General features: G+C 49.7%; 2 protein-coding genes across 2 annotated transcripts in view; one reads left to right on the top strand and one right to left on the bottom strand.

Moving 5' to 3' along the window:
* SLC39A11 (solute carrier family 39 member 11) overlaps positions 1–23,107 on the bottom strand; it is a 403,217-nt gene that overhangs the window by 371,011 nt on the left and 9,099 nt on the right. The window lies entirely within an intron of this gene.
* SSTR2 (somatostatin receptor 2) lies at positions 12,328–13,437 on the top strand. The gene is given in 1 exon segment (NM_001031817.1): positions 12,328–13,437. A coding segment is annotated over 1 exon segment (1,110 nt).

Raw genomic sequence — 23,107 nt, 5'->3', positions numbered from 1 at the left:
ATAGACTCGCTGATGCCAAGTCATCATTTATTTATTTATTTATTTTTTTTAGGGATGATCTGATATTTGCAACCAGCCCTATTTTGATAAGTAACTTAAAATTTGTGTATATCGTGTATACATAGAAGAGTTGTATGGGGGGAAAAAATCCTGAAGTTCTGTTTAAGTGAATTCATTATGGAAAGAACCCTAAAGTGAGTCCTTCTGTAGCATCCTGAGGTGAGCCCAAATCCTATGTCCCCTGTCACCAGCTGGGTCTGGCCGGGCTGGGGCTCTCCCGCCCCATGCGCTTGCCCAACTCTACCAGCGGCGAAGACACCTCCTAAACCCTGACTCCAGTTACTCAAAAGGGTTCCATGTTCCAGCAGGCTAGAAACAAAACCCAGGAACTGTCACGCTTCACAACTTCTAATAAAAGGGTCTTGCCAGGGAAAAAGATTGAGTGTCTGAAGTGGCACTGAGAAATTAGTTTTTGGCGGCAGCCACAGGGACAATCTGTCAGAGGAGAGATCTGGCTGCAGAAGGAGAGTGGGGTGGAAGAGGGAAGGGGGGGAGGGAGAGGGAGGGGGGCAGAAGCAGCCTCTGGGGGCTGTGGGAGCGAAGGGGGGTGGTACACACGATGTCGTGTGGGGACATGGGAACCCCCGGTCCCCCTCTCCAGTCCAGCCATCTGCTCTGCTCTGATGGGCAGACAGGCACCACGACGCTTGGGACTGGCAGCCGGTGGGATCAGCAAACACAACCAACACGCTGGCTCCCCCACACAGGGGAGAAGCCCTCGGTCAACTCTCAACTTCTGGAAAGTGGCCAAGTCTCATCACTGGGGCCTCACCTGGCTCAGCGAAGCCCCTCGCGCCCTTGCAGCTGAGACCCCTGTCAATGCCCATGGGTCATTAGGGAGACACTGCCTGCGGAAAGGAAGGAAAATCTGTCTTCTTTGCCTTGCAGAAACTTTTGTGTCGCTCAGTGACAGCCTCATCTGGGGCTCCCGCACGCAGCCCAAGAACAGGTACTGAGCTCCCGAGACAGCTCTTCAAGATCCTTTCCCAAACCCATTTGGCTTTAATTCCCCGGCACAGCCTGTCTTGGCCCTCACTGCCTCCTCCTCCTGGAAGCCCACCCAAGGCTGCAAGAAGCTGTGGCCACCCCACAGGCTGCATCCCATCCCCGGATTGGAGACGGTGGGGGGGATGGGAGGAGTGGGGCAGGTGGGGGGGCAAAGAAAAGTGGGGGGGGTGGGCTTTGGGGCCCCATCCTGCAAGGCCTGGTGCCTGCGGCTGCCAAGACCAGATGGGGAGGTGACTTCTGTGCGCTCACCCCACCCTGAGGCCAGCAGAGGAACTGCAGCCTTTCTGGAACAGGATGTAACTCTATTAACTGCACTTACTGGATTAACTCTCGCAGTGGTTCTTGCTTCTTGGGGAACAGAGGCCCTTGGGCAGCAGAAATCCCTGAGCTTAGGAGAGGGAGCTAGGGCTCTGCCATCAGAGACACTAGGAGCGAAGACTCCTCTGCCAACATCAGGCCAGTTTCTCCACTGGGAGAGCCTCTCCTGTGGACCTGGGCCCCACCCCCCAAAATCCTTTTCAAATGCAAATACTCTATGTCCCATGCAGGATGAACTATCATTTTAGCCACAAGAGCAGGGAGGAAAGGACAAAGAGAATGTCCAGGGCCGGCGAGAGTGACCCATGGAGAAAGGACCCAGTGGGATTCTCCAGCAAGGTCCCTGGGGGCTCACAGGTGCACAGACCCCGGGAAAGAACATGCCAGAAAGAACAGTGTGATTCAGTGCAGTGATTCTAGCACCGTGGCCAGGATGAAATCTGGCTCTGATCTCCCCTGCTCTTAAGAAAAACGAAACCACTGAGACCCATTGGCTGGTTCTGGCCCATTTATGAAATTGCTGCCCGCCTCTCATAGCTGAGAAATGCCCATCCCTACAAGAGACGGTGCGTCTGCAAATGGACACTTGCCAAAGGGAACTGAGGTGCTGCCCCCCATTTCACTCCAATATCTCCTCTGAGATGAGGGCATTTGCCACCCAACAGGGCTTTTCCTTATGAGAGGGACAGCTGCGGTCCCATCTGCCAGTAGGGCAGAGGCTCCCAGGCCCCAGCCTGCACAGGCCCCGCCCAGTGCTCCCTCTAGACACATAACAGGGTTCCTGGGCTTGTGGAGTGGGCTGTGAGTCCACAGTGGCCCTGGAATAAAGAGACTGAGTGGGGTATTGTCTGACCCAGGACAGACTTTCCACGCCCCACCTCTGATCATCCAAAGTTCTTCTAACCTGTGAAATGAGAAGGTTGTACTATCCACAGATAGTCCTCAGCTCTAGCTGACATTAAAATCACCTAGGGAACCTTGAAAAATGATCTGGGCCCTTCCCAGATCCATTAAATCAGATGAAGCCAGGGTACCTTTAGTTTTTAAGACTCCCCGGGTGACTCTGGTGTGCAGCCGGGTTGTGAAGCCCTGAACTAGGTGTTCCCTGAGGCCACCGGGCTTCTGTGAGTCGATAAATCCAACCCTAAAGGCAGCTCCTCTTTGCAGGGAAAGACCTGCCCAGGGAGCAGCCTGATGGGGCAGTTCAGCATGGAGAGGCACGTCATGCAGCAGGAGAGGGCCGGATACTTGTTGGCAGCTGGCCGTGTCTGGAAGGGGGAGGAAGAAGGGGTTCTGGGAGGGCTGGATGCTTGTCAGGGCCTCAGAGAACTCGGATGCAGTCCAGAACTCACCAACCCATCGTGAGGTTCAGGGGCACACTGAAGGGACAAAGAGCTTAAAACAACTAAGGCTATTCATGGGGGGGAGAAGAAATCCCTCTCACCTTAGTCAGCCTCTGAGGGTGATTACAGATGGGAAGGAGCCCCTTCTCCAACATGTGTGGCTCTGCGTAATCATACCTCAGCACTGCTACCTGGGGGCCGGGGGACAGATGGTTAAGCTCTGTCCCTCGGGAGCTGTGTGGCCTCGGGCACGTTGCTTAACCTCTCCAGACCTCGGTTGCTCTGTTCACCAACGAGGATAGTAATAATGGCGATGTGCTTCATAGGGTTTCAGTGAGGATAAATGAGTAAGTACAAGGTGTCTAAGTACAGTGCCTGGCACACAGTGAACACTGAGTTAGTGTTAAAAACTATTCCCACGGCAAGTTCTCACGGCTGCACAACTCAAGGAAACACTGAGTTTAAGACAAATAGCCTCCTTCACTGCAAAGCTTCTCAAAATAACAGTGTTAATAATGATGATGATGTTAGGTACCTCAAAAGCTAAGAGGATTAAATGAGATAAAGAATGTACGAGACCCTCAGGCCCCCATGCACATAATGAGTACTTAGGAAATGTTCCCTATGAGTGTTATTAATAAACATGGTGGATCTTTAAGAGAAGGAGAAGCATTTTCCAGATTTGTGCTCTCTTTTTCCTACAGAGGATTGAACAGAATCAGTGCTCTAGGAAACATTCTGGAAAAAAAAAATCACAGAGCAGGGTGGCCACATGTCTTCCAACCCTGTTGCCAAGGGACTGGAAAAGAGGAGGCTGGGCAGGGCAAGAGCAGCAGGGATAACGGCCTGATGGGAAGGGAAGGGCTGGGGAACCGTCTCCTCCAGCTCCCCCATGCCCTGCGGGGTGGCGTGCCTGTGGAAGGGGTGTGGGTCTGTGACCCAGAAGAGCTAATTTGCATCTTGGCTTGGCCATTGTCTATCAGGGTGAGCCCAGACAAGTCACTGAGCCTCTCGGGGCCCGGTGTCTTCCCCTGTATAATGATGGGAGGTGGGTTAGAAACTTGAGAATTTCTAAACTCCCTTCTGGGTCCAGGATTCTGTTTGGGTACATTTCTGTCAAAACGGGGGAGACGGAGAGAAAAAGAATGTCTAAGTCGTGGTCGCTTCTAACCACGATCCCTGATTCTACGCTTATTTGCAGTGGTTTCCACCCAGGTTCTAACACCTGCTCACTCACTCAGGTGCTGTATTCCGTGTGGATTGAGGATGTTAATAAAGAAAAAGGGTGACGTGTCAAGCCAGGCCATACCCGTCAAGGGGTGGGGGAGAGAGAAATGAAGACTGGTCCTCAAGCTAACCCCTTCCGTATCTGTACCCCTAAACGCACTCTACCAAATGGCCAGATTTTTTTTTTTTTTTTTTGAAGAAACCTGGTGTGACCACCTTCTGTACCTTCCACAAACTAAATGTCAGGACCATGATGTTGGAAGGGACTTTCTGTGCCACCAGGTAGAAGATGCCATCTCAGAGACAGGATAAGGAAGCTGACATTTCAGTTTTGGGGAAAAAAATGCAGTTGCTTAGTGGGGACGAGGGACAGAAACAGCTGAAAACAGGAGGGTCTCTCCTGGGAGTCGGGATAATATGATCATCACGCCCAGGACCTCCTCCTCCTCCTCTGCACATCGGTGTGTTCCACACAACAGGAGCGTTGATCCCTCTACATCAGTGGAAATGGCAAGCTGCATCCTCGGGCATTCCCACGGAGATAATAAAAACCATACCGTATGCTTGGATTGGCATCCACCACTCCCAGCGAGGTCCAAGTCTTGTCTCAGGGATCCCACCTCCCCTTCAGGCTTCATAGCGAGACAAATCCGTCCAGTAAAATGATTGCAGAGGGACAATCCCCCCCCCCCCCCATTTAACTTACTAAAGCCACTAAGAGGCATAAGTGACCTACTTTGGTCATATTCATATGCCGTAAACTTCTCACCCAAACAGCAAACGGAGTAGCATCTCCCCAACTACAGGCTGAGCACCCAGCTGACCCTTTGTCCTGCTTCTGTTCTTATTTCCTGTTGTCTATTGTCTCTCTGATAAGTGCTGACAGAGGGAAGGCTATTATTTAATTGCTTTAAAGATATCAAACAAGCCAGTGCCAGGGTTATCTCCTCCCTACCGCCTCTATTTTTCTGGCTCAAGGTTGGGTTACTTAGTTACTAACCGAGCGTGGCAGAGAAGTAGAGGCAGCCCCAGGTGTGGCAGGGCAGACTTCATCCAGCAAGTGTGTGTGTGTGTGTGGGGTGGGGGAGTCAAAAGAATAGCCATGAGGAGTCAAACAGGGAACCAGAGCCTCCAGGGTGGCTGCTGAGTACAGGTGGCAGCAAAGCCAAACAGGTCTTTCGAGGCATTCAAAGCAGGGAGGGGGAGGCGTACATTATCTAGACAAAATCAACAATCATTCTTGATTACACGTTTTCTGCTGTCAAGGTCAATGCTATTCAGTCCCCATTCGCTGGGCCCTACAGAAGAGACAGGTGCGCCTGAAGTGGATCGGGCCAGTATTTTTTCCAGGACCCAACCTGACTCAGGCAAGAGAAAGGAGATGTCATAAGAAAAGGACAGGAAGGGGCATTTCACTGTATTCCATCTCTGAGATAAACAACATTGTTGGAGGAGGTGGGTCACCGAGAGGAGGTTACTACTGTCTGGTTGACCTGCAAGGTGGCCTCTGGCAACTGAAGGCCCCTGATCTTCCTCCGCTGTCCTTGGAATGTACGCTCCACCCATTGTTCCCATACTAGGAGCCACTTCAAGGATGCAGCCTTGAGAGAATAATGTATTACCGAGACCATCTGGCCTTTAAAGCCTCTGTAGAAACTTGTAAGATTTTGGCCATGGGTGCAGAGACGTCCTCATCTTGCAGTGCCTAAGACAGGCCTCCTAGGTAAATTCTCTTGCTTCCTAAAACCGCCACCTACCCACCAGTGACCTGCCAATTTCTTCAATCCTTCTTTGCCCTCTGTGTACAGGGGCCAGTTTCAGAGGTCACCCCGGGAACTCCCGAGGTTGCAAACCAGCAATCACACAGAGGGGTGCCAACTAACCACCCAAGCTGCCTTGAAGGAAGCGATGATCCTCATCTTCCGGGAGCAGTCTGCTTCTGCTGGTATCGTACTCATACTAAAATAGGAATAAAACCAAAGCAAGCATCATGCCATTGGGGTCACTGTCGGGGGCGGGGGTGGGGGGGGGAATCGGGGCATCGAAAGCCAGCAGTCCATTTCTTGTGTAGGTTACAAAACTGATGCCTTTTAAAACACACACGCACACGTTCAACACCTTGAAGATAACATGATCACAAGGAAAGAAATCAGAGTGTGGAGTGGGCACTCTGTCAATCTTCTTTTTCCCAGAAACCAGCCGGGTCACCGGTTTTAAACTGGAGATGACATCAGGTATTGCTGCGGTAACTGCGCGCCTTGAGCGTATCTCCCATACTGGCTCATCACCACTCTGCCCTCCTGGGACTCTCACCACTCCGCCTCTCCCAGCCACCCGCCAGCAGGGGCGTCCCCCTGCTAGTGAGCTACCTGCCCCAGCCCCTCCACCCTACACACAGGAGTCTAAAGAGAAGCTGGCTCCCAGATGGCTTGGAACATAAGGCGACCGCTGGCTAAAATGCTGTCTAGCTCCTAAGCTCCCGCATGAGGAATGCAAGCCCCATCATAACCAACATCTCAGAAAGAGACAAATCCAACGAAAAGTCCTGATCCCCACCCCGGCAGCAGGTACCCCCAAGACACAGTGTAGCCCAGATGGAAACCTGCAGCTGACCGCTACCTCTGCTGGTGGTTTCTTTCCCGGGTCACTCACCTATCCCTAGGGCTCACCCTACCTGCCAAACAGCCTCTGGACTTGAACTTTTAACGGGTGGATTTGGAAGTCAGACAACAGAACGGCCAGTGCAAGGCAGGCAGCGCAGCCCATGGAGAAAACTGTTGTCGTGTTTGCTGTCTCCCTTCCCTACCTGCTAAAACTGGCCGCGGGACGGTGAGTGCCTGTCTGTACCTGGAGGAGGACGAGGAAGGAGAGGCTGCAGGACTATGACTTATTAATCTATTGCAACAGAGGCTGAATCATCGCAGTCAGAAACGAAATCGCTTCAACTGGGGCGATTCAGCTCCCACTTCCTACGTGTCCCCCTCGGCTGGCACACAGCGGGAACATGTTAGGTGGCCGGGGAGCGAGCTGAGTCGCACCAGCAGGTGCCCACAAGCCCAGCGACCGGCCGCATGGCCTGTACCTCTGGGCGTGCACAGCTGGGAGGGGGCAGGAGTGCTGCTCTGCTGAGCCCTGGCGCTCCCAGAACCGAATTCTGGAACCCCTGTGCCGGCTGGATGGCCGGGAAGGGAGGGGAGCCGGGCCCGCACGAGGTGCTCTCCCGCCAGCCCTGCGCCCTGGGATGACCCACGGCAGGCACGGCTTTGCCAACCTGTCCGACCCAGGTGATGGCACAGGGTCCCAGGCGAGTCTGGGTCACCTGGGCCGCCACCCCAGCAGCCGTACGCTGGGTGAGACACACCCGATTCTGTGAGCGCGGTACGAGGGACTGCAGCGCGTGAGCCTGCCACGAGTGGGAGCGTCCGGGGGCGCGGGATCGCCGACCCCCGACGCCCCCCCGCCCGCGAGCTCCACCCGCAGCCCCCGGCGGATTCTCCGCGCGGCTCAGCCCGGTCCTCCTACGGACCAGCGGGCGGAGCGAAGCTGCTGTGACGTAACCCGGGGGAGGGGGGGCGCGGGGAAATGTGCAGAGGGGCCCGGGCTCCGCGGGGCCAGTCCCGGCGACGCAGCCACCCGGGCGCGCACGCGCTCGCCCCGCCACGCGCGCCCCGAGCCCCAGTGCGCGCTCGGCGCCGGGGGTCCGGGGGTCCGGGGGGTCCGGGGGGTCCGCGGGGCCCTGGCTCTGGGCGGCGCGAGGGGCTGGAGCAGCCGGCAGCGCAGGACGCCGAGCGCCAGGCGCCAGGTGCCGGCCGAGCTGCTGCGCGCCTGGGCGCCCGGCTGGGTTGGGGACAGTCGCTGGGTGCCGGCGAGCCGAGCTAGCGGATTGCAGCGGAAAAGCAAAGGTGAGGCGTGTGTGTGTGAGACACAGATCGAGAGAGAGAGAGAGAGAGAGAGCGAGAGAGAGAGAGACGCACTTGGGCACCTGGGTGCATCTGCGCTGCGTGGTGGTTCGCACCTCCGTGTGCTGGAGAGTAGGTCCCGGTGCGCGGTTCTCCCTTCTGCGGGGGGTGATTCTGGTGGCAATGAACGACAGCAGGTGTCCAGGCGTGAGTGGGGGCTGCGGGTCGTGTGTGCGGGAACAGATGCGGCGCCACCGCATGCCGGTGTGCGTGGCATGCGCCCTCGTCCAGTCCTCGTCCCCCAGCCCACTCGTCTAGGTGGTGGCTGCGACGGGGACAACTTCTCTCCCAGCCACCTGCAGAAGAGCCGCCACGCGAGGAGAGCCAGGCCGCTGGGGTGGGAGGGGGCGTCCAGCGAGCCCTGCTGGGGGCCCCTGCAGGCGTCCATCCCCAGATCCGAGCTGGCAGCGGCTGGCGGCGGCGGGGCAAAGGGAGCGCTTCTCCATTCTTCCTTTCCCCGCCTGGGGGACAGAACCCGAAGGGTCTAGGGTCCGCTCCGCCGGAGCCCAGAAGCAGAGGGCAGTTTGCCTATGTTTGGAAAGACCGAATCGCTCAGTGGCCTGCGCCCGCGGGGCGCTGGCCAAGTCCCCAAGCAGCTGTGGCCGGCTCCCAGCCGTCCCTGGTGCCTCACCACCCCCCACTCTGCATTTAGAAACTGAGGTGCTGGCACAGCAGTCTTTAATCTCCCCCTCATCATCACCTGGAAAGAGCAGGGAATTCTTTAGGAAACCCTTGGATCTGCGAGCCTTGGAGTTGGGTGGTGAGGCTTATCTGTGCCAGCGCCGGGGAAGCGGATGGACTGTCCTGAGCCTTCACCTCTCCCCCTGGCCCTTCGGCCAGCGCCGCCTCGGCTTCTCTTAGGCGCTCTAGCGCCGCGGTGGCCCGCACCTGGCTATTGTCTCTCCCTCCCCTACTGGGGCTCAGCTCTGGCTCCCCGGAAACCTTCCCTGTTAAGCAGGTCACTGGAGAAGTGGCTGTGGGGAATGAATGGGGGGGGGGAGCGCGGGGGCGGACTGCAGGTGAGAAAGGAAAGGCTGGAGGCCAACAAGATTTAGCACCACTCCTGATGCTCAGACCTCATCCCCACGCTTAATTCTTAGGCTCTGGGAAGAGGAAGGGATGCGCCAGACCACTCTCCCCCTCCTCTCCAACACAGCCCAGACTCAGACTCAGAGGAAACCGAAAACCAGCCATTTCCAGTGTCTGGAAGTCTTAGGCTGGAAAAATAAAGCAAGCAGAAAACCAAACTTCCTTGTGCGTGTAATCGAACTGCAATCCAACAAGTATTGATTGCCTGGCATTGGGCTCCACTTTCCCCGGGACCCAAATGAAGCAGAAGTCCCTCGGAGACCTGGGGCAGCAGACTTCATTGTTAATGCAATCAGAGTCACTGTGATTTAAACTCATTTCTTCCTTGGAGGAGCCTCCCCACTCTGGACTGGCTGCCCAGCTTACCCCCTCTGGCCCTTTCACAAAGCTGTGCACGCTATTACTGCTTCTTAGCCTATTTAGAAAAACAGTGACCCCAGGTGCAAGTCCATCCCACTGAGTGAGACTCTAGCCAAAAAGGCAGAGTTAGGGCTGGAGGTCAGCGTTTGACCTTCCCTCACTCACCTGCACCATCATCATCCCTATCCCCAAAGCTCGAGGCAGAGCTTTTGCCCCTCACCGGTCTTCAGACTCACCCAGACATTGAAGTGTGACCTTGCCTAGTACACAGATGGGCCCCTGAAAATGCTAGTGATTAATGTATGCTCTAGTGCAGGCGGCTTCAATAGGATTCTGGGTCTGTAGAATTAAAGTACCGATAAGACAGAAAAATAGTGGAAACAACCCAAATTAACCCAGGGATACCCAAAATGGTTTCTTTATAACTTTTCAAAAAATACTTTATTTATTTACTCATGAGAGACACAGAGAGAGAGGCAGAGGCACAGGCAAAGGGAGAAGTAGGCGCCCCACAGGGAGCCTGACTTGATGCTTGACTCGATCCCAGGACCCCGGGATCATGACCTGAGCCAAAGGCAGACGCTCAGCCGCTGAGCCACCCTGGTCCCCTAACTTTTGTTTTTAATGGCTGCCATCTTATGCTTTTCAACCAATGCAGACATTAAACCAGGGTCCCCAACGTACTTAGCAGAAAGGTCAGCCACAAAGCCCAGACCAGTCTGGTAAGGAAATTAGTATGGAGAGGATAAACAAGGCGCCTGGCAGTGCAGAATGAATCAGAGGCAAAGGTGGCCAAGGATCGTGGAGTACTTGTTGCTGGTGAAGTCCCCCCTAGCTCATTAGCAATCTCTCCAAGTATAAAGGAGCAATCTCCAATCTTCACTCAGGCACCAGGGAAAGTGCCCTGCTCCGGAGAAATGTGTCTGCCAAGTGAATTATTCCCACTGTATGCTGGGCACACTATGCCTTTACCATCCTCTCTCTTCCCAGAATGACCTCCTTCCTGCCCTTCCTGCTTCACTCTTCATATATTCAAGACTCAGCCCAAATATTACTGTTATGAAGCCTCCTCTGAATCCTCCAGAAGAGGAAGCATTCTTCTTTATTTATTTATTTGAGAGAGATAGAGAACATGAGTGTGGGAGAGGCAGAGGGAGAGGGAGAAGCAGATTCCCCACTGAACAAGGAACCCGTAGAGGGGGGGCTCGATCCCAGGACTCCAGAATCATGACCTGTGCCCAAGGCAGACGCTTAACGACTGAGCCACCAAGGAGCCCCAAGGAAGGCATTCTTAAACCCTGCGTTCACTTCTCCACACAATTCACACCCTAGATGAGCTGGCTTCCTTGCCTGTCTCCCCTCCTAAATTGTCACCTCTTGGAGAGCACCAGCCCTGTCCTGTTCATTCCTGTATCCCTGGAGTGCAGAAAAAGAAGCCCCCCACCTCCCCGCCCCACCGGTGCTGATTTTTGCATGACAGTAGATATTCATTTACTTATGTGATGAGCTATTGTTTTAGATCTTAGGCCAAGCCGGTAGTGTTACAGTTACTTTCCCAGCATGATGGTCAAACAGGAGTCAGCTGTTTTAAACCGAAGTCTAATTATCTGCCACTCGTTTTCCAGCCCACTGAGCAGCAGATAGGATGCTGTGAAAAGTGCAGCAGGGTCGGGTGTCCCGTGTTTAAATCTCAGTTCCACCAGTTATATATAGGGACTGGGAGCAAATTGCTTCAATTCCCTAAGCCTTGGTTTCTCATCTGTAAAATGGGGATGGTTACTTCATAGGACGGGTGGGAAGATCAAAGGGCTAATGAGTGTAAATGAGCAACGGTCCTGTTTGGAATTCACTTCTGTGAATGAGCCTGCTTCCTTCAGGCCTGGCTCCTATTTTCCTCCTTAATTGGTGGGATCCCAGGCAAATATGCCTGAGTGTTAGAAGATGAGCATTCTGGAGCAGTATCCCCCTGAGGGACTCTCTGAAGCATGTGGAGGTCAAGCACTGGGTATTGGAGAAACGAAAACAGAAGAAACAAAATAAACTAAATCATGCGTTTGAAATATAAAAGCCAGCCAGATTTTTATTTTTAATATTTAAGACCATAAACTTGTTCATTATGTGGGCAGCTTTTGGTAAATTACAGATAAATGAGACGGTAGAGGACAAAAGGGGGAAAGACGAGGTTTTTTGAGTCCTATGAGCCTAGCACAATGCTAGGCATTTCCACACACATTTCATCCCTTAACCTTCCTGACGTGCGCATTAACCAACGAGAGTCAGAGTGGTTAAGCGCCCGACACGAGGTCACATAGGCTTCGTGGTGGAACCCTGGTTTGTTTTACCTCTAAAGTCCAGGATTTTTCCATTCTGGGGCTTTCAGAATGGAAAGACTCCAAAGCAGTCAGCAAGTCAGCGGAGATGTCCTCACCGAGAGCAGGCCAAGAATGCCGGTGTCAGATCCCTCTGAGTCAGGGGCTGGACTTCACACTCTGCCTTTTTACCGTCTGGACCAGTCAACTTCTTAGGAATCAAAGTACGGGTTGTTGTTTTGTTTGTTTGTTTTTGTTTTGTTTTTTTTTTGTGTGTGTATGTGTGTGTTTTGCAGCCACAGCCATCTCCCACATGTGCGTCACCAGAGATGACAAGATAAACTATGATGACTTAACCCAAACCCTTCCCCCTCCCCCCATTGGAAAAACAACTCAAAAAGTCAGCATCCTGAGTAGAATGGGCTGGTCCCTCTAATGTTGAGGTAGACAGATAACACACTTCTCAACTGAAGAGTCTGAGAGAGTAAATCAGAAACATGGAAGGCTGGTGAAAGCCTAAGTAGCCTCTGACTGATGGGCCCATCTTCCTGTTTTCCTTGCAGATGTCATACCGGATCCTTTGCCTTCAGGACACATTAAGGTGAGAATACGATCTCTGGCTGGCTGGAACTAGCCTAAGAGTGTAAGGCAGCCATGGATATGGAGTATGAGCTACTCAATGAGAGCCACACTTGGGTTTCCCCTCCTTTTGACCTCGATGGCTCTGTGGTAGCGGCCAACAGCTCAAACCAGACAGAGCCATACTATGACCTGACCAGCAATGCAGTCCTCACATTCATATATTTTGTGGTCTGCATCATTGGATTGTGTGGCAACACACTTGTCATTTATGTCATCCTCCGCTATGCCAAGATGAAGACCATCACCAACATTTATATCCTCAACCTGGCCATCGCAGATGAGCTCTTCATGCTGGGTCTGCCCTTCCTGGCCATGCAGGTGGCTCTGGTCCACTGGCCCTTTGGCAAGGCCATTTGCCGGGTGGTCATGACTGTGGATGGCATCAATCAGTTCACCAGCATTTTCTGCTTGACGGTCATGAGCATCGATCGATACCTGGCTGTGGTCCACCCCATCAAGTCGGCCAAGTGGAGGAGACCCCGAACGGCCAAGATGGTCAATGTGGCCGTGTGGGGAGTCTCCCTGCTGGTCATCTTGCCTATCATGATATATGCTGGGCTTCGGAGCAACCAATGGGGGAGAAGCAGCTGTACCATCAACTGGCCAGGTGAATCTGGGGCGTGGTACACAGGGTTCATCATCTACACCTTCATCTTGGGGTTCCTGGTGCCCCTCACCATCATTTGTCTTTGCTACCTGTTCATTATCATCAAGGTGAAGTCCTCTGGGATCCGCGTGGGTTCCTCCAAGAGGAAAAAGTCTGAGAAGAAGGTCACCCGGATGGTGTCCATAGTGGTGGCTGTGTTCATTTTCTGCTGGCTTCCCTTCTATATATTCAATGTCTCCTCTGTCTCTGTGGCCATCAGTCCCACACCAGCCCTTAAAGGCATGTTCGACTTTGTGGTGGTCCTCACCTATGCCAACAGCTGTGCCAACCCTATCCTGTATGCCTTCTTGTCTGACAACTTCAAGAAGAGCTTCCAGAATGTCCTCTGCTTGGTCAAGGTGAGCGGCCCAGATGACGGGGAACGGAGTGACAGTAAGCAGGACAAATCCCGGCTGAATGAGACCACGGAGACCCAGAGGACCCTCCTCAATGGAGACCTCCAGACCAGTATCTGAACTGCCTGAAAAATAAATAAATAAAATGCCAAGCTCTGCCAAGTGGCAAGTGCTCCCTCCCCTCTGCCCCCTTTCCTTCCTCCCACCCATCACACCTGGCTTCTAGAATAGGAAATTGCTCAGCATGAGTCCAATCAGAGAACAGTGTCTGAGTGAATGATAATGTATTAAATTGATGACACCCCTCCCCCCACTTAAAGTGAACATTTAAATGCAGGCAGACAATTCCAAGTCAGGAGAAGAAGAGATCACGCTTGGGTCTGATATGTAGAAATGGTGAAGCTCAACAAAAATAGAAAAGTCTATCTGCGTGTTTAAAACCTAATATGTAATCTTGTGGTCTTATATTTATACTTATCTATTCTACTCTTCTCTAGTCCCTGTGTAGTCATTACCTATGTTTCCTGTGTTCAAAAGTACACGAGTAGCAGATTGAAGTGTGCCTAGTATAGGTGGACGTTTATTACAATATGGTACCCGCAGAAATGGACTTGCCATGAAGCCAATAAAGTTTAAGCTTCAGGGATCTCTCATGCTTGGCCAGTATTTTCACATGATCACGTGTTTTTGTAAAAAATCGTAAAAGTAAGATACTTTTGTATTTTTTTTCTTAAGGAAGTCTCCTTAAAGCTCCCAGTATCTCAAACCCCTCTCTGCTCCCCCACCCCGACCCCACCCTGGGTATTAGCCTTACTAATATCAGGTGAGTTAGATCAAGAAGATATTTGAGGACCCAGAACATAAATTCATGTGTTTTCTCTTCTTAAGATATAATCAAAGAATTATACATTTATCCAAAAGGACTTAAATGGTTGGGGTCATCCATTATTGTATTTACCAAGACAAAGCCTGCTTTGTAATAAGATTGCATTTTTTTCTTAATTTGCTTTAGTCTTTCTTAGGGAGCCATGGAAGGGGAGAGTGGAGGAAATCACCAATACGAAAGGCAAAAAATGGACCACGATTCTCGATTCTCGAGGGGAAAGCATTTTATTTTCCCCACCATGAAAATAAATGAATAAGAATAAAGCAAAATTACACCTTTACGAGAAACCATGAAATTCTTTTTAAAAAAAAAATGCCAGACATGGCTTCCTAATGAAAGAAGATGGAACTACGTACAGTTCAATGACTCCTCTATGTTTTTTTTTCTTTTTTAAGGAGTTGAAACAAAGCTAGGCACTAAAAAAAAAAAAAAAAAAAAAAATCAGTGCCCTAAAGACCGGAGGACCCAGTCCCTAAAACATGAACATGTCCGCCAGCCCCACAATATGTAGCCCAGAGCAGGTGCACAGGTAGGAGTGTCGGAGGGAGTCCCGTGCCTCTCAGGTACACCTGTGCCACCTTCCTCGCCCAGGGTAGACACATTAGACATCCACCTTTAATGCTACAGATGCTCTGAGCTATTCCTCAAGCACGGTCATCACAGACAGGCACTTCACACCATCAGTGACATTTTTCTGTCCCCGAAATGGTAGATGGGCTCACGTACAAACGCTAAGAAAAGAGATGGTGCCCCTTTCACTGATCACCATTTCCAGGGTAGGAAGAAATACACACTCAGGTGTTTGCACCGATGCCATCATCTCTGGGTTTCTATGAAAGCTTCGCTCTTAGTGTCTCACATATAGATTTTATCGTAAAAATGAGCTTTCCTCTCCTGGCTCCCTGAGCAAGGGCTGTTTGACAGGATGAGTAAGAACTCTCTACCTGTGGCTCTCGCTGGTAATGTGCTGCCTTCATTCTGTCTATATTATTCATGCCACCTCATTCCCTGGAGCACTTCTGCAGCCTAGATAAGCGTGTTCAGTAATATTTACGATAGATAAGTAAATCCGTGCAAAAGTTAAAAGAGGTACAATTATAAGATGAAACCCTAAGGAAAGCTGTGACCCAGAAGTGCACGCAGTAAAATCTCTGGCCATCACCGAGGGAAAGGTTGGCTACAAGTTCCGCTCAGGACTTCCTACCAGCCACAACTGATAGAAGGTGACTCCTCCTCCTCCCCCTCCTCTGCCATAAAAACAAGCAGAGATTTGGAAAGAAATGCTTTAAACCCAACTTTACCATTACTAATAATATGAGATGTCCCAGGGCCTTTGAATAAATGCTGATTTTTGTTTGTTTGTTTGTTTGTTTTTACTTAGGGAAGTGATTCCAAGGGACCAAGAACTGGTGGAAATAATTTCAGGGAAGACAGACTCACTCTGTAGCATTCAGGCCCCTGCAATCAGACACTGCCTCCAAGGAGGCCACGGCCCACAGCAGCCATCTAAAGTCTTCAAACAAAATGCATATCCAGGTATACAGTCGGTGCTCATCAGCACGATGGTCATTCTAATGGGCCTTTAAGGCTGAAGCTATAATTCTGTCCAAATCAGCAGGCAGGTTGCTTCTCTATGAAAAGGAATCCTCTACTTCTTGAAATACCTCTTTCAAGGAGAACTTGCTTTCTGGTGGTTTTCTTTCTTCCGAAAGAGGGAATAAGCGTTTCAATTTAAATGTTAATACGATTTTAATTCTAATATGTAAGCTTAGCCTCAACTCAACATTTAATTATGAACATAAATCTGCTGGATGCTGGGAGAGAACAAAAAGTAATGCCACTCCATTGATGTGAGGGCAGCTGATCATTTGGATCATGCGAGCTACTATTTAACCTACCCATGAACGTGGGTAATTAAGAGCTGGTTAAACCTCAGTGGATCTGGTGAGAGAGCTATCAGGAAAGAGAATGTGACACTGTGGCCTGTGTTGAATGATGCTGGTTTGTGTTTCGGTAACACAGAGGGTTGAGGACTATCGAACGTGGAGTTCGTGCCATAGCTTGGGACAGTCTGGGTGGACAAGGAGAAGGCCACTGGGGGATAGAGGACACTGCATTTCCTTCCTTTGTTTTTGGAAGAAGAAAGAGGAGGAGGCAGGAGGCAGCAGGGGAAGAGGAAGAAGAGGAATCCTTACTCTCGATTAGCTGAGGCTGCTAGCAAGTGCTGAGCAGAACCTGTAGCTGACCTCTCCTTAAGTTATATGGTGGGATTTGACTGCATGCACTGCGGGTAGCAGCTTTTCCCGCAGTCTCATTTTTAAACTATACCTCTTTTTTTTTTTTTTTCATGGATTTACTTATCTATCACAAATGCTATGCAGAGAAGAAAATGTGGGCTGGTGAGTGAGACTTCCAGAGCTGGCAGTGAACTGGAGTCTATTTGCTTACACAGATTTAACCTCCTCCCCACGGCAGCATGCAAGCATTGATTGCTAGATAGGAGCACCGTGCCGGGCAAGTGTACAGTCTGGTCATTGAGAGAGGTAGGAAGGAACGTCTGTGGGGATGCATGTTCCTCTTCAGCTCCAAGTGTGACTGTTCAATCAAGACAGCTAAGTGAGGAGGGAAGGCAGAAATGAACTCCTGCCTAGTTGAAGGAAGGTGGCAAGAGAATCATCGAAAGGCTCCATATATGGTTGGGAAGGTCCCATTAGTGTTTCTGGACCATGTGGCATCGTAAAAATCACCACAGGTGGCAAGCCAAGCATTTGAGCTTTGTAAGTAATAATTTATATTTGGTCACTTGTCTGATCCCCATTTCTACCAGGTTCAAAAACATCAAGTTCTCTATCAAATATCCTATCGGAGCAAATCTTCACCTCACTGGTTATTCTCCTTCTAATATGTGGATTTCTTGGAACATTCCCACAGGCCGAGTCTCATTTTTTTTTTTTTCCTAGCAGCTCATCTGGAAAGCAGGCACCGGGGATTATATTCTACTTCACAGCCGAAAAGCTTTCGTGGGTCTATTACCTGAGTCAGCAGACCGGTTAGGGTTGGGAATAGCAACTGCGGGACAAGTGTTCATGTCCCCCACCCCTACCGGCCACTGTGCCTCTGTTAACTCCTCAGCAACCGGGCACAGGCTGATCAGCTAGTTTTCTCCCTTGGATGTGTCAGGTTGCATGTATCTGGGCTGTTGCTTCAAAACAGAGTTAAACATTAGCCAGGACTTGAGCAAGCTGAATATAAAACTATTGATTCCCCTGGGATTAAAAGTGAGTATGGTAAGTGAAACGCTGTGGCTTGCTCCCTGGGTTCGGTGGGCGTCTGCCTCCTGTCGGACAGAGATTTTCAGCAGGAGATGGATCACACAGACCCAACTTCAGGTGTTTGGAGAGGAAGGGAGAGATGCTTTAGCTTTTCATCCCTCCTCTTCCCTGGTATTACTGAGAGGACGGAAGAGGGAAAGAAGACCCCTTTGCCAGGATACTGGTGTCTGGTGAGGAGAGGTGGCTCACGTCTGCCCCTGGGCCTACCAGCACTGGTCAGACAAAATGGCCCTGTCCTTGCTAGGAAAGCCTGTTGAGGAGCCTAACGCAAGATCTACTCCAAGAGAAATCTGAAATGGCGTGTCACAGCCTTGCCCTCTCCCATTATTCGGTGACTGGGGCCTCCAATTGCTTAAGCAACAGAGCAGGTCCCTTGCAGGGCAGTCATGGAAGGAAAAAAGGCAGCTGAGCTGTGGTTTACCAAATCAGACAGTCATAACCCTAAACACAGGAGACACAGTTGTCCCAGGACCTTACAAAGATCAGATTGCAAAGTGACCAGAACAGGGTCCCTGAGGGAAATTGCTAGTCTCAAAAGAGGAGGACCCACGGTTAGCTCTACTGGACGACCTGCAAGCTCACCACGTCTGCTCTCCAGGGCTCCCTGTCCATGCACCAGGCACCTCGAAGGAGCAGCAATGCCACTCCTGGGGTGCTCCCCCTTCCTCGCTGATGGTTGGGGTACCAGTTCCCATGGAGGTTCCTGTCCCCAAGCGAGGGATTGTGGCCATCACTGAGAGGGCAGATATTTTTCCCCATGGGTATTATTTTCAACAAGAAACCCAAGTGGCTCTCTGACAACATAACCAAGGCCTGGTTGTTTACTCAACATTCACCGGCATCCTATTTCTCGGGACAAAGGGACAGTCTCCTAAGGCTCACCACACTTTGTGCTCTCAGGCACAGGTACCCCGGTGATGCAGTGCACACAGGTGATGCAGTGGAGCCCACGTGTGGCACACACACGTGATGCACACGTACTCACACACAATCCGCCTTCTACATCTTGTAGGCAAGACTTCCAATGCAGGGATTCTCCAAGGCTTTCAATGGAGGAACAGAACTATAATTTGACTAACTCATTTAAAGTCTAGGGATATACACTCTTTCCTTTTTTTTTTTTAATGGGAGGGGATGTCGTGTATAAGCCAATTTTTCACGCAAAGACTCCGTGCCAGGTCATCGACTGCATTCCTGCCCCACCCTGCTGTCCCTGCAAATAGCAGGCCACTTCAATTAAAAAAAATAAATAAAAGTAAAGTTGGCAAAATTACAAATCATCCCCACTAGTCAACCAACTGGAAGCACATATTCTGCTAACGGCAATAGTTCTGCACAAGAAAAACACACAATTTCTTTACAGAAAAATCACTCAATTTTCAAATGGATACCCACAGAAGACAGATCCTAACAGACATTTCTTCCCCACTGTGTTGCTTTTTTTTTTCCATTGAGGTATAATTGACAGACATTATATTTGTTTCAGGTATACTATACAACATAACGACTTGATATTTGCACACAAATGCAAATGAGCACCACAGCAAGTCCAAGTGGTATGGCCATCCATCACCATACCTAGTTCCAGAATTCTTTGTTTCTTGTGATGAGAACTTTTAAGATTTACTGTCAGGAACTTCCAAATAGGCAATACAGTATTATTAACTATAGCGGCCATGCTGTACCTTATATCCCCTTGACTTACATATTTTATAGCTGGAAATCTATTTTTTTGAGCGTCTTCATCCATTTCGCCCCCACCCCATTTCCTGCCTCTGGAAGCCACCAGTCTGTCACCTGGATCTATGAGCTTGGTTTGGTGGGTTCTTTTGTTTTAGATTCCACACATAAGTGAAATCATATCATATTTATCTTTCTCTGACTTATTTCACTTAGCATAATGCCCTCAAGATCTATTCATGTTGTCGCAAATGGCAAGATTTCATTCTTTTTTTATATCTGAATATTCTAGCGTGTGTGTCTATATATCACATATATATCACATTTTATATATATATCACATATATATTATATATGAGATATACGTGAGATATATATGTATATCTCATTTTCTTTATCCGTTCGTCCATTGTTTCTAGGTCTTGGCTATCATAAATAATGCTGCAATGAATATGGGGGTGCAGATACCTCTTTGAGAGCCTGTTTTCATTTCCTTTGGATGGATAAATACCCAGAAGTGAGACGGTTAGACCATAGGGTAGTTCTATTTTTAATTTTTTGAGGAACCTCCATAATGTTTTTCAAGGGACTGCACCAAATGACATTCCTACCAACAGTGCAGAAGGGTTCTCTCTTCACATCCTCGCCAATATCTCTTTCTTGTCTTCTGGATAATTGCTATTCTGACAAATGTGAGATAGTATCTCATTGTGGCTCTGATTTGCATTTCCCTAATGATGAGTGATGCTGAGCATCTTTTCATGTACCTGATAGCTATCTGTATGTCTTCTTTGGAAAAATATCTACTCAGATCCTCTGCCCACTTGTTAATCAAATTTTTGTTGTTATTAAGTTTTATGAGTTCATTATATATTTTGGATGCTAACCCCTTATCAAAGATATGATTTGCAAATGTTTTCTCCCAGTCAGTGGGCTGCTGTTTCATTCTGTTCTTTGCCTTGTAGCAGCTTTTTAACTTCACGTAGTCCTACTCATTTATTTTTGCTTTTGTTGCCTTTGCTTTGGGTATCAAATACAAAAAAATCATTGCCAAGGGGCACTTGGGGGCTCAGTCAGTTAAGTGTCTGCCTTTGGCTCAGGTCATGATCCCAGAGTCCCTGGATCGAGCCCTGCACTGGGCTCCTTGCTCAGTGGGGAGCCTGCTTCTCCCCCCCCCACCCTTGTATTCACTCTCTCTCTTTCTCCCTCTCCAAATAAATAAATAAAAATCTTTTTTAAAAAAATCATTGCCAAGACCAATGTCAAGGAGCTTACTATGTTTTCTTCTAGGAGTTTTATGGTTTCTGGTCTTACTTTTAGGTCTCTAATCCATTTTGAGTTGATTTTTGTCTGTGGTGTAAGAGGTCCAATTTTTTTTGCATGTGGCTGTCCAGTTTTCTCAACACCGTGTATTGAAGAGACTGTCCTTTCCCCATTGTCTGTTCTCGGCTCTTTTGTCATAGCTGACCATGTATATGTGGGTTTATCTGTGGGTGCTCTATGCTGCTCCACTGATCTATTGGTCTGTTTTTATGCCAATACCATATTATTTTGATTAGTATAGCTTTGTGCCTCCATGATTCTTAATAGAAATCTGAGGTTGAACACTTTGGGGGAAGTGGAGATGCTTGGCCACCAAGAAAATGAACTGCAGTTCTCTTCCTCAGGCATGAGCACACCTCCACAAAGAGGCTCTCCACCATAAAAGAAGTCTTCCCCTTGTCCATCATCCCGCTACAATGCATTTCCATGGTTCAGGATATCTACATCAACTCCTTTTGTGTGCTTTTTAAGTACCTGCCAGTATGCGATGGGGAAGAGAGCTGTGCTGCCCATCTGCAATCCAGATACTTCTGGAGCAAAGACTCTGATTGGATAAAGACTCACTTTGTTTGGCTTCAGCTGAAATGCTTTTTAGCAGCTTAAAATAGTCTCCTGAATCTTCCAAACTCCCAGGTGGCTAGGCACTATAGTATTTACCACAGGCTTGCTCTGGGAGGCAACTAACCACAGACGGTTCATTTTTCCTTTCCTCTGCACCTTCACATGACCTTCTTTTGCATTCTCCTCACTCTAAAGGGCCTGTGGGCTGAGAGGTGACAACATCCTCAACCATGCTGCATGTGGCTGCTGCTGGGGGCGGTCTTTGCAGCCGGGGAAACCCATCCCTCCTCAACCTCAAACAGAGTATTTCTGGTCCAATGGAGCAGATACAAAATCTGGTTTGCCATCAGCAACATGGTTCTGGGCTGTTGGGTCAACGTGGAAATGGGTTTCCAGAGGATTTGGGATTTCAAGGGCCTCCTTAACTGCCTCCAGGATCAATGAAGTCAACCCTCATTGCTGGAGAAGCGCCAAAGCAAGGCATTGAAGTGACAGACTGTGTCAGCGGCGAAGCCTAATGTCAGAGGCGGCCTTCAGGAATGCCAAGTCCGCTGAGCTCCAGAGGTCCTCGGGTAACGTCAAGATAGGAGACAGGGCACCTGTGAGCAGGAAGTCTCACATTCTAAAAATCTAGCTCATCAGAGTTCATGTCCTTTAGCCATCTCGTTCACCCGTCTTTCAAAACAGTGTTCTCTAAGGTTTATGGAAACATATACCTACGTTGAAATTTTTTAAATGGCTTCTCTTGAGAAGTCCGCAATGCCCACCTTTAAACAATAGAAAGGCACACCTTAGTTTTCACAAAATGAGAAAGTGGGAACCAATTCTGAAGGAAATAGTCAGCAGAGGCATCCATCCCCCCGGTGGATGATGCAGAGCCAGGCCTCATTCCTGCCCCCTTCCACCCCCCAGCTTCTGCTAGTGGTGTGGCCTCAGACAGGAGCGGGCCACGGCACAGCTGAATGGAAGAAAACGGTTCCTAATAAGAGCAACCAGCTAATGGAGGCTGCTTTCCCATCGGTTTGGAGGAGGAGAGAATCCACCAGCCCGGCCAACACAACCAAATGCTGTGAGCGGCCTCCATACTCACCCTATCCCATGGCAAGCCCAAAGCAGACAATCCGACTCTCCAGAATGATTTGGAAGCCATTTCTCCAGGAATAAAAAAATAAATAAATATCTCCATTCCACCTTCCAACAGCCTGAGAATCATGTCAGCAAGAAAGAACAGAGTACGGGCTTGACTCTGACAACATGTTCGGTGATAGTTTAACGCGTGTGGCGTCTTTCCTAGTATACTTACTCCGTAATCTGTCCATCACTCCCTGGCTGTCACTCACCAGGGAACAACAGTGGGTTTCTACAAATAGTACATCAATTACTATCGTGGGAGATTGAAAGCCCGTCCTACACGGGCACTCACACCACCCGTCACCCCTCTCTGTTCTTCTGAGCAGCACTGACATGGTTTGCATCCTCCTCCTGGACGGTGGGGGGTGGGGGGTCAGGAAATCCGAACCTTTGGGCCCCCTCCTACCTTCCCAGGAAGGCTTTACTGAGTTTTCTTTCTCCTTCCATGCTCCTGACAAGGAAACTGGGGACATCCAGAAAAGCCTTCAGCAGCCCCGACTGCAAAAACACTGTCAGTGACGTGATGTGATTGATGTTTTTAATATGTCAGGAATAGGTATGCACGCAAGCTATTTTTATTATTCCTGTGGTATTTTGAATGTGGTTATTCTTCTTAACGTGTAATTCCTGCATGTCCAGTATTGAGATGAAATTGCTAAAACTGCCTTTGCCTTCAAATAAGCTCTGTCTTTGTGAATGTGTACGTTCCTCTGTATGTCAGATAAATTGGCCTCTATCTTTGCTGCTGTAATTGCCTGTCTATACCAGAAAGCAAGAAGCAAACACTGCTTTTTAGTGACTTTATTTCTTTTTTATTTGCAAGTGTACCGTACTACAAACTACCTTCACATGAAATCATACTATCCATCGAAGGGAC

This window comes from Canis lupus, chromosome 9, assembly GCF_011100685.1.
Source record: "Canis lupus familiaris isolate Mischka breed German Shepherd chromosome 9, alternate assembly UU_Cfam_GSD_1.0, whole genome shotgun sequence".
NCBI lineage: Eukaryota > Metazoa > Chordata > Mammalia > Carnivora > Canidae > Canis > Canis lupus.
This window is presented reverse-complemented; position numbering and strand designations above follow the sequence as displayed.